The sequence below is a fragment of the Trifolium pratense genome, linkage group LG1 (genome assembly GCF_020283565.1).
Source record: "Trifolium pratense cultivar HEN17-A07 linkage group LG1, ARS_RC_1.1, whole genome shotgun sequence".
Lineage (NCBI taxonomy): Eukaryota > Viridiplantae > Streptophyta > Magnoliopsida > Fabales > Fabaceae > Trifolium > Trifolium pratense.
The window spans coordinates 48945945-48957646 of NC_060059.1; the positions used below are offsets into that span (position 1 = coordinate 48945945).

Consider the following 11702-nt stretch of genomic DNA (forward strand, 5'->3'; position numbering starts at 1 on the left):
TTGCAAAATTGGGTTCGAAAATTCAAATCAAGATACTTCAATATTCTAGAGCGTATCACCACAAGAGTTGGGGGAAGAAAATATCCAACATGTACGTTTTGATCTGGCATTACATTATCATTATTAATTTATTATCATTATCATTGAAAACAAGAGGCCTAGAGCCTATGGTTATGAAGGACTACAAGACACGATATTGACACTGACATATCGACACAGGTGATGATTTAAAAAAAATAATTGAATGTAAACATGTATCAGTGTCATATCAGCATCAGGACACCAATATGTATCTGACACCAGACACCTTTAATGAGCTGTATAGACATGATGCTACCGATGATACAGTACATTAAAAAAAAAACCTAATTGGTCTATAGAATGATAAAAGAAAAGCATAATGACTTTGTCATTATCATATACATACATGCTACCAGGCAACACAATAATACAGACTAGTGTAGTTTTCATGCTGTTCCTATCTCCTGAAGGCTGTGACTGTTCAAAATCAGTTCAGGTTGTTCAGAATCTGGTTTCGGTTCTGGTGATTTCTCCGCCAGACTATCAGCATTTGGTTTCGGTACTTGTGATTTCTTCGTCGTACTTTCAGAGTTTGGTTTCGGTCCTCGTGATTTCTTTGCCGTAATTTCAGGATTCGGTTTAGGTACTTGTGAGTTCTTCGCCGGGCTTGACTCCTTCGCCTTCTCTTTGGCGGCTTGGGCCAATTTGCTAGCTGGAAAGTGCAGTCGAGCCATCAAAGGGCGGGGTGCCCGCGTTTTCCTTTCAAATCCTCGTACACAGATATATCCTGTAAAGCATTTTCAGCATCTGTTAGGTTATCTGGACATTTACTTTCTCTATTCAGATATTACATTGCTTCCTCTCATCAGCGAAAAATGGCTTTTTAATTTTTCAAGCAAATAAAAGAAGAGCTATTTAGAGCATCTATGCCTTATTAATGTTAACTTTCAAGCCCTTATACCTAGTTTGCGTTGTATTTCATAGAAGTAACTCGTACTGATATTAACCTAAGCGATAGATGAGAGGAGGCAAATTATAGTAGCATTGGCATGCATCATGTTTCTATCAATTAATTTGTAGAAATGTGTTTCTTTAGTATTCAATCCAATAGCATGCCAAAAGAAATTCAAACTGATGTTAATGACACCATTAAAAACAAGCTAAAGAGGGATATTCAATTAGCAATGCAGGATTATATTCTTTGAATATTAAATCTTACCTCTCCAAAAGGCCTGTTGAATTTCTTGTGTTGTTAAACCTGTTTGTCCAAAAAAGTAAATCAGCTTCATCATTTGACATACAGTAAAGTATGCCATCATATATTACCATGGTATGCATTCCTTACCTTTAAATATTGACGTTGTGGAGGTTCCAAAATATACCGTTCGTCTACCGAGGTTCCAGATCCAACTTCGGGGAACACTAACAGGATTAAGGCTGGACTCATGGTCAGCAAATACCTATTTCGACTGACACATGTTAGTGGTGCTTAAATTGTAAACATGCAAATATAAAAGGGATGTAAATTTAGAAATATGTGATTTCACACGATTTTACCTCGTTCACCTGGAAATAGGTGCCATTTAGTGGAAAACTCCCACGCATAGCTGTTCGACATGGTATCTGTTCATATTTATTACGAGAATTAGTAATGTATAAGAATTAATAAACATGTGGTTAAAATCATTAATTTGATACGCATTCAGACCAGAAGTGTGCCTCTAACTATCTGTGAATTTGCTTCTCGGAAACTGTTGCAAGAGAAACATTCCTTCTCGTTGCAGAGCTGTCCACATTCTTCGTGAAAGCTGCATTTGCATTCCGGCGCCTGTGTGGAATCTGCTGTCTCTCCTAATTTTATATTTTATTTGGCAAAACGAGTTAGAAAATACCAGAAAATTGAAACAATCATATATTTTAAAATTTCCCAATTTATTTTGGTGCATAGTTCTAAAAATGACTTCTCAGGGTAATGAAACCATTATTTTTGTCTACCTGGAGTCCATATAGCAAGAAGATATTTGCCAGGATCATCAGGTTCTCGTGTTTCCCACTGTAATGCACAAATAGTTAATAAAAGTTGGACATATAAGATAAAATAGATTTACAAATGCAATAATAACTAACCCCTTCCAGAAGAGGATGATTATCCGGGAGTTCATAACTGTATGAAAAGAACACAATATATATCAGCATAAGTTGTTAGAAACTTTTTCACTACTACAGTATGGTAACCTTCATGTATGTATTATTTCCATGTTATTGCATTTGTGCACTCGCAGGGCATTTAGTTGGAAATAAGTTATGTTACTTACACACAATGCTCTGTTCGTAATCGGCTAACATTCTTTAGCTTGGGCACAGGAATGGATGCAGCTTGTGTATTCAAAGCAACCAGAGCCTTTGACATTTCACCTTCTTGAAGTTCCATGTTTCTTTGCATATAGTTTTGTAAATTCAGAGTGAACTCCTCTATGTTAAGTTCAATGGTCGGAATTTCACACTTGTCATCATAGAAGGAATCCTCTATATCACTTAGTTCAACTTGAGGACATTCTGGTTCTGGACTTGCCGGCTCTTCAATGATAGGTTGGCAGATATTTACTTCAAATTTTGCCAGTTGTCCGCTCACTTCTGTTTGGGGAATTTCTTCCACTTGATTTGTGTTCCCAGGAAGAGGCAAGGGCAACTGACTCATGACTACAGGTGGGTTCTCATCAGCCGCAATATTTCCAGCTACACTAACTATATTCTTCTGCTCTGGTCCAGGCAGGGCAAGCCTTGCACTGCAAGCAAATAAAGCTTCTGTTATTGATCTTATATCATAATTTGCCGTACATGCATATTGTTGGTTTTTTAGTGCGGTACGGAGAAAAATTTCAGATTTCACCTAAGTATCCATTTCTTAAATGCCTTCTAGAATTCTAACGTATGAGAATGGAGTTCTAAATGATGCTGCATAGTTTTTCTGCTCTGAGATTTTTAATAATTATATGCATACCTCGCAAATGCACTGGCAAAGTGTCGACATTCTGCTCTCATTGGGCATGCATTACAATTTGGTTTACTTTTTGTACAGAAGACCTGCATTCATCATAGTTCATGTTCAAATCATGATATGTTTCAGTTAAATTGGGTCAATCTATCGTAAGAAAATGCAATTTACCTTTCCAAATGTAATCATCTGGTAATGTAGCTCATATCTGTAATATATCGCAATTGCAAATAAAACATAAAAAGTAATAATCAATAGATATATATTAGCCTTGCCAAACTTACAGAAACAAATAAAATATAAGTACTTGTTTCTATTCTTTTGCTATATAAATTCAAAAGAAGTATTTACAATGTTTTTTGATCTAGCTTGCACAATCGAGGCCAGAGATACTTTTGTATCGACTCCAACACTGGGTACCTACAAACAATGGACAATGATATTAGCTCTTCTAATCGAAGTAAATAACACCTTGTATAATTTATTTATGCAGTACTCACATTTCTAGGAGATGCAACTGCAGTGACTCTGGCAGTGGCTGGAGTGGTACCCACCCCAAGCGTACTGCTATACGTCCAACGTTTGTGTCTACCTGTTATATGGCAATAATTTATTAGATTTATTCCGTATTCCTGCAATTGCACTTTTGTTTTCAACTTACCGGGAAGGCAAGATGGTGCAGTGTTAAAAGCCGCACACACTCCACACTTTTCAATCCCAGTCCTCTTACGCTCAGCAAATATTCCCTGTATGTATGAATTAAATTTTAATATGCACATATATGTATATTTTACTACATGAAATAGGTCAAGTTGATTGTGTTTCCAGTGGATTGAGAACCGACCACACCGTCAAGACATGCTAAAGTTGCATTCTGAAAAATAGTACTTCAATTAAGTAGCTTAATTAATCATTCAACTTACTTTGCTTGGTCAGGTGGTACGTCTCTCAGCCACTCGAGGTCAATGCTTCCATGATCTTCAACCACTCTATTCAGGAATTTCTGCAAAGTATATCATGTAAAATGGGCTGGATCGATGAGTTCTTTCTGTCCAGAAAGTGATAAATAGTACTTCATTGAAGTTTGATTTTACCTGAATCCGCTCGGCAAGCCTGTTGTTCATGCCCCGTTCTTTGATGGTATTAGCAATGTCACCAACATCTGCACATCTCAGGGCCTCCCAGTCTAAAGAATCCATGGTGTCTTCTGTCTTTTCTCTTTTCCCAGCCTTAGCTTGTGCTTTTATTCGTAAACTATCCCAGTCAAAATTGTCCTTTTCCTCCTGTACTTGACTTTTGCTCTTTGGTTTTATTGGGGAAGAACTTATCTCATTGGTTTCACTCCTCACAACTTCTTTGTGGTCACCAAGATTTAAATTCCTTTCTTTCTGAACCAGATCATGAGTTTGTCCAGAAATGTTGAAAAAGCTTTGCTGCTGCATGTGATTACTCTGTTCCTGAGGATGGACTTGAGATGCAATAGTTGGAGAATGAGTAACTGCAACATAGCCTGCAGACTCGGCTATTTGAAAACTAGGCATATTCATCTCATTTCCGTCTTTATTCTTTAAGATGCCACTTGACGAAGCTTCTGTTTTGAAAGGATCAGGGCAGTTAACTTCACGAGCTCCTGAGTTGTGGGGTGGGAAAGAGCTTTCTATTGCATTTCCATTTCTCATGTTCTCAGTTGATTCGCTTCTTTGACTGTTAACTTCATAAAACTTGGTTGAACTTACCATTTCTAGAAGCTTACTGAAGGAACCACAACCGTTGTACTTTGCTGTGCTTGACAGATCTTCAATTTCTGAGTTGCTATCTGAGCATGATCCAATCTTCTCAGGATTTTGATCATTTGAAAAATCTCCAGATATTTGAAATGAAATGACAGAGGATTGGGATGAAACTATGTCATTAAGCTCTTTCCTACCACCATAACGTGATTTTTCTTCCCCTTCCTCAATCATAACCATTGGACTGTGACATTCTGTAATATTTGTTTGAGGTGATTCTGTTAGTTTGCAGTTTGATTCATCTGTTAAGCTGATTGGGCTACTCGTAATTCTGCAGGAATCATTGCCAGAATGCTCAACTATATCTACTGTCATAGAACTCTGGTTGCAAACAGATTGATTCAATAACTTTACATCACATTCTGTGTTCTCTTCTGGTTCCACTATATTCACCAGGCTTGTGCCTTCTCCGTCATATGCTGTGCTCGTGCTGCCTGACTTTTTGGGATATCGAGCAGCAAGGGCCATGAATGCAGAACTGTCAACAGAGAAAAAAGTTGTTGCAGTGGCATGTTGTTGAATTCAAAGTTAGGCAAAATAAATAAATTATACTCAATAGATTTTATACCTGGAAAGATGGTCTGATACATTTTGAGTGAGGAAAACTCCTACCACTGAATCCACAACTGATCCTTTCCATCGAGAAAATCGTCTGTCACCTGTTAATTATGTTTTAAATTATATGAAATGTGTGACAAAAGGCAATGAATGCAATGGAATAAACTTGGATCAAAGGTATTCTTGCACTGATACCTTGTACAAGATGCATCCGGGCTATAAATGATTCCGCTCGTCCACGGAACACATTACGTTCTTCTTCCCACCATTTGGCCTTGTCTTCATCTGTTCCATCAACCCCTTCATGGTTTATATCTAACAGCAAAAGCTTCCACACTCTATCAGTCTCCTCATCAAGGTCAACTTTAGGTCGTGGACGCTGTTTTTTGATCGGATCAAATGAGCCCTGAAAGGGAACAAGTGCATTCTGCTTATATAAGACAAGGTCCTTCTCTCCTGTGTTTATGTTTAGCCGTCTAAATTGCGCTGTTAATGCTTCAACATCACGAGCTTTTTTCCGTCTACGAGCAGTATCTGCAGTGCAAAACTACGTTGTATAACTTGTCCTTTGAAATATATATTATGCTATCAACACAAAAATCAAGTGTTTAGTGGAAATACCTGATGACTTTCCTTGCGCCAGGTTGTGATTTACCAATGCAAAATTATGGCACTGTTGCATCTCATCTGTGTTAGGATGTGCTGAACTGGAAATAACACTTCTCTTTTTATTTTGCTTCTTTTTTGCACATGATACAGGCATATCCTCAACTAAGACATCAATGCATGTTTGTGGTCTTTCTGCATCTCTAATTGTTTGCCGGTCTGAAAATTCCAGTTGTTTTGCAGTATAATCTGGTTCAACACAGCTTCTAATTCTCATTAGAGAATTATAATGAGAATTGTAATCAGAAGTTTGAGCTTCAAATTGAGATCTTTCAGTCACCCTTCTCAAAGATAATCTGAACTCGTCAAATGTTTGAGTATTATGAATATAATTTTCTGTACATTCATTTATCATGGGAATTACAGCTGTATTATATCCAGAACCATACATCCAGGAATTGTAGTTTGATGCATAAGGATGCACTTGCGCATATTGGGGAGAGAACATTAGTGGTACTCCATTTTCGGCAATCACAGAAGATGTAATACAAGTGTTAGTTTTCTCCTTTTCAGTTCTCTTTTTCTTCTGGATATTTGGAAATTGAAGCGGAAACTTTGACTGGTATGAGTGCAGTCCATTATAGTGTGCCCCAATCAGATTCATGTTGTTGTTATCTGCCAGTTCAGTGGTTCCAGAATGCTCTCTCTCGCAACCAACCATCTGTGACTCTATTGTTGAAACTTGACCGTTACTGATGTTTCCATCCTCAGCCGTTGGGAGGCCTTTTCTTTTGTTTTTGTTGCTGGGATTCCGCTTCGCCCCAGGAGGATTGCTTTTTGGAAGGCATGCACTTGGAGCTTGTGTGTTTTCAGATAATGACATGTGACTATTTGACATCTCTTTCACCAAGGTGTTTTGATCGCTGGCGAGGCTTTCATTGCACATATTACTTTCATCTCTTCCTCCATTGTCAAAGTTTATGGACATTCTACACGATATTACGGTAGGTTCAGACATAATTGGTTCAGTTAATTCATCTGTCATTTCTCTTGGAGAAGTCCTCTTCGATCTCTTCTTTTTCACACACTTCCTCTTGCCATTTGGGTTTTCTTCTGGCTTTTCTCCAGGAGGATTATCTTTTGAAGGATCTGTACTTGGGGCTTGTGCGTCTCCAGACATGTAACTATTTAATGCCTGCTTGATCCAAGTATCTTGATTGTAGGCAAGGCTTACAGGCGTTTCCTCTACCAAATCGCCCATTTGCACATTTACAATTTCTTTGCGTGCAGAACTTTCATCTTTCACTCCCATGTCAACATCTGAGAACCTTTTCATCGGCGTTGCTTTAGATTCTGGCATCATTGCTCCAGTATCTTCTCCTGTCATTTCTGTTTGACAAGTAGGCGACTTGTTCAATCGTTTTCTTCTCTGATATTTATTTCCAGTCAGGTTTTGTTTTGGCTTTTCCCCTGGGGGATTGGTTTTTGAAGGAGATGTACTTGTGGTTTGTTCATTATTACAAAATGACATGTAGTTATTTTCTGCTGCTGGCTTCATGAAAGTCTCCATATCATAGTCAAGGCATACATCAATTTCCTGCACTACTGCACCAGTTTCTTCGCATGGACGCACAGTTGGGGTTTGTTTATCATTACAGAATGACAGGTAATTATTTTCTCCTGCCTGCTTCATGAAACTCTCCATATCATAGCCAAAGCCTACCTCAATTTCCTGAATTGCTGCACCAGTTTCTTTGCATGGATGCACAGTTGCATTTTCTTTGTCGGCAGAACCTTCATCTCTTGCTCCTCTGTCAAAATTTAAGGACTTCTGACAAGAAGTTTTGGCAGATTCTGGCATCGTTTTTCCAGGCAAGTCTCCGGATACTTCTGTAGTAGGAGTGGAAGACTTGTTCAATTTTGACCTTCTCTCATACTGCCTTTTGGTAATTGGGCCTTCTTTTAGCTTTTTTCTTCTTGACGATTTATTTATGGTTTGCGTATCTTCTGTTAAAGACACATTACTGTCTGATGCCTGCTTCATAGGAGTTTTTACATCATATGCAAGATCTGGATTTGTTCCCTCGGTGACTACATTTTCTTCGCTCAGATGTGCAGTTGCAGTTTCTTTGACTGCAGAACTCTCTTCCATTCCTCCTTTGTCAAAATTTGTGCAACTTTTACAGGGCGGTTTGGCCAATTCGGGCATCTTTTCTGTAGTCAATTCACCTGTAACTTCTGCTGGAGGAGCCGAAGTCTTGTTCAATTTCCTTCTTATATATTTCCTCTTGCCAGTTGGGTTTTCTTTTGGCTTTGTCTCATGTGTCTCTTCTGGTAATGACATGGAACTGTTTGATGCATGCTTAACATTAACTGAAGTGTTTAAATCACAAATAAGGCCGAAATTGGTTTCTTGTGCGGCTACACCATTTTCTTTTCCTAGAAGTGCAGTTATATTTTCTCTGCCTGCAGAGCTCTCGTCTTTTGTTCCTGTGTCAAAATTTAAGGATCTTTGACATGACATTTTGGCAGCTTCAGGCGTTTCTTCAGCGATTTCTCCTGTCACTTCTGCTGGAGTAGAAGTTTTTTTCAATTCTTTTCTTCTGACATACTTCCTCTTGCCAGTTGTGTTTTCTTTTGATGGAGCAGGCTTTGGGGTAGCTGGCTTCGGAGTTCTTTTGGGTTTTCCTTCTCTAATGACCTTGGGACGATGCTTTTTTCTCCTTGGCTTTTTTTCTGGTGTTTTATTTAGGCCTGTACAGAGGCTGCTTCCTTCATCTGGGTTGTGATTCTCCATCAACGCTGAAGAAACAGCAGCAAATTCTACAGCAGGGTCACAAAGTTCTTTGTCCGGTGGGGTTCCATCCTTGTCAAGCTTTTTGGCAGGATCATCCTGGGAAGTTCTCTTGCTACAACAAGCAATGTCAGATGTTTCTGCGTCAAAAGTTCAAATAAGAATGAGTAAGAGCAATACAACCCCAAATTCATATACAATATTAAAAGGGATTTAAAGACAAAACTTATCGACAAGAAAATGGTGAACTGGAGGTTGTGCATGTGGAGCAAAAAGGTTGTATGATTTCATATTTACAATTTTTAGGAGAAAATGTAATCTAATATGTAAATAAATTTGTTAAGTGGAAAACTAGTTCTTCCCATAAAAGCTTAGAAATTCAAAATTGAATACATATGTCTTCATTTATGTACAAAAGGAATGATAATGGAAAAACAATAGTAAGCCTAAGACATGCTATTTTGACCGGGAGCCGAATAGAAATTACTAATACAACATCATATTTAATCTGTGTAGAACCGACACTTTTGATTGAAGACATGTTCGGCGTCTGACACGTACTGCCGACACGACAGTGACGTGTCTGCTGACACGACAGACACGGACGCATGTGATCACATTTAATTAGTCCAATTATTATCCGTGTCGACCGGTTAGTGTTTGTGCTTCATTAGCATGTAATTGACTATTGATTTTATCCTTAATGTTTTGCCCCTTATCATATAAGTATTACATCTTCAAAATTTCTTTCTACCGTCTTTAATTTTGTAAATTATTGCTAATACTCATTGTGTTCCATACAACACAAAATTAAATTAAAGATAGCCAAAACTTGAATTGTACCAAAAAAAAAAAAACCAAATTAAAGATAGCTACAAGAATTAAAAATAGTTGAAGCACACACTTACCATGAGGATCTCTTGAATTCTCAGAGACAACTGAAGGAACAACTAGATCATTCAATCCATTATTGTCTCCTATTCGTGTTGCACTCGACGAAGCTACCTCTGTCCGAAACACAAATTCGGCAGAACCTAAACCACTCCAACATGAAACATTATCAGAAGCTGTCTTGTCACAGATTTTGCCATTTTCACCTGCAATGTCTGTAATTGTAGCCGCAGGTACTGACCCATCATGGGATTCTCTGTTTTTCTCTGTTCCATGTGGGAATTCAGAACATGCAAATGCTCCATTAGCTTGATGGTAGATTTGGCTGTTTCCTTCCACTGGAGTACAGATCGGAGCTGATTTTGGTACAACCGGCTTAACAGGGGTTGTAGGGATCCATGGAATCTCTGCTTGCGGCTCCTTTCTCTTCATTTCTTCAACCTCCATTTTCACAATTGACCTCAAAAAATTTAGTTTTTTTTTTTTAAAATAAAATAAAATAAATGAAATTGACAACTGGGTCTTTCTCAGAACACTGGATTGAGCTCAATTTTCCGATAAAGATCAAAACTTTGATAAATCTTTGTCAGGTGCATTATGAATCATGAACCTAACAGAGAAAAAATAAAAAATAAAAAAATATAAAAATTGGGAAATGGATGAAATGAAAATGAATGAAGAAATGATAAATTGAAGAGAATCAGATATGCATGTAACTAGAGTAATTAAGTGATGTTAGTATGTAATTAGATTAATTAATTACCTTTGCAACGTAACTGGTGACAGATAAAGCTTGTAACTTGACTCAGTAATTGCTGATAAGATTTTGATGAATTTATTCTAATTAATTAAAAAAAAAAAAAAAAAAAAATCAAAAACAGGTAAACTAAAGCTGATTCTGATGTTCCCTTGAAAACTCCGCTTATTTCTGGTTAGAAATATTTTACCATGCGGCCAAAGAAAACAGAAAATAGGAGAAATTCATGGGAAGGGTTAGTTAGTTACAGAGTCAATGCTGGAGATCTGATAACATACTAACACTGTTAGTTCACCCACCGCATGAGATCAGGATAAGAGAGAAAGAAGAACACAAAATTCTATACTTTCACAATTAGGTTAATTCATTTTATAGATTAGGTGGAAGAGATCAAACTTGTGTATTATGTGTTGTATATAATTATTCTCTCTTTCATATATTTATCAGGAGGAGTTGAGGAAGTTGCAGAAAAAATCGTATCGTTAATGAAGAATAATTTTGTTTTGACAGTTTAGTTAGTTTGTACGTGCATGCATGCAGAATTTAATTTTAATGCACCGTCAGCGAAACAATTATTGTTGTCAGATATTTAAAAAGTGTAAGTTTACACTTTTATCCATAACTCTTTTAATATTTTAATGAAAGGAAAGAGAAGTTTCTTAACTGCTTCCACTTCTATTTAGTGAAAGTCAGCCAGAGCATACAAAATTTTAAGAAGGATAAAGTTTAAGTTCGTTTATTTTGTGAAAATATTTTTATTTTATTTTAAGTAGTTGAATTAATATTCTCTCCAAATTTTATTATAAGAAAAATTTTACTTTTTAAATTTATAAAATGTATTATGTATCTAAATCTTATTATGAATTAAATATATTAAATTTTTTCTTACATATGAATTTTCTTTTACTAATCTTACGTATGAACTCGTTACTTACTTTCAATGGTTTTTAATTTATATAGAAGAAAGTTTACTTTTTAAGATTATTGAGAATTTAATTTTATCAAAAAAAATTAAAGTAAATAATTATGTGTATTTTTTTTAGAAATATTAAAAATGTTAAAATAGTTGTTTTTTATTATTTTCATAAATACATCTAGTATTACATCTTCTCTTTATCACATTATTTCACTTCAAAATACGAGTATATTTTTGAAGTTAGTAAGTTAAAATTAACATATATTTTTAAAAATAAAATATAAAATGTTTTTACAAAGTAAACAAAGTCTTGATGTTCACTTTCTTATGTGTTTTATGTGTCGTACTTCACTTAACATATTCATGTATGCATT

General features: G+C 36.4%; 1 protein-coding gene across 2 annotated transcripts; it reads right to left on the minus strand.

The window, feature by feature from the left end:
- Nucleotides 1-220: 220 nt before the first annotated feature.
- Nucleotides 221-10957, minus strand: LOC123904241 (DNA glycosylase/AP lyase ROS1-like). Of its 2 annotated transcripts, none has more exons than XM_045953934.1 (20): nucleotides 10419-10957; nucleotides 9673-10096; nucleotides 5986-8904; nucleotides 5560-5898; nucleotides 5375-5465; nucleotides 4111-5284; nucleotides 3940-4019; nucleotides 3678-3762; nucleotides 3517-3608; nucleotides 3368-3436; nucleotides 3188-3224; nucleotides 3023-3105; nucleotides 2337-2807; nucleotides 2149-2185; nucleotides 2017-2074; nucleotides 1730-1872; nucleotides 1579-1644; nucleotides 1367-1481; nucleotides 1241-1279; nucleotides 221-808 (listed from the first exon to the last, which is right to left on the minus strand). In XM_045953934.1, the coding sequence occupies exons 2-20, from the start codon at nucleotides 10085-10087 to the stop codon at nucleotides 468-470; spliced, it is 6654 nt and encodes a 2217-aa protein (XP_045809890.1). In that variant the 5' UTR covers nucleotides 10088-10096; nucleotides 10419-10957; the 3' UTR covers nucleotides 221-467. The 2 variants fall into 2 exon arrangements, with proteins under 2 accessions (XP_045809890.1, XP_045809884.1); XM_045953928.1 differs by having other exon boundaries at nucleotides 9673-10265; nucleotides 10419-10936.
- Between the last annotated feature and the right edge of the window lie 745 nt (nucleotides 10958-11702).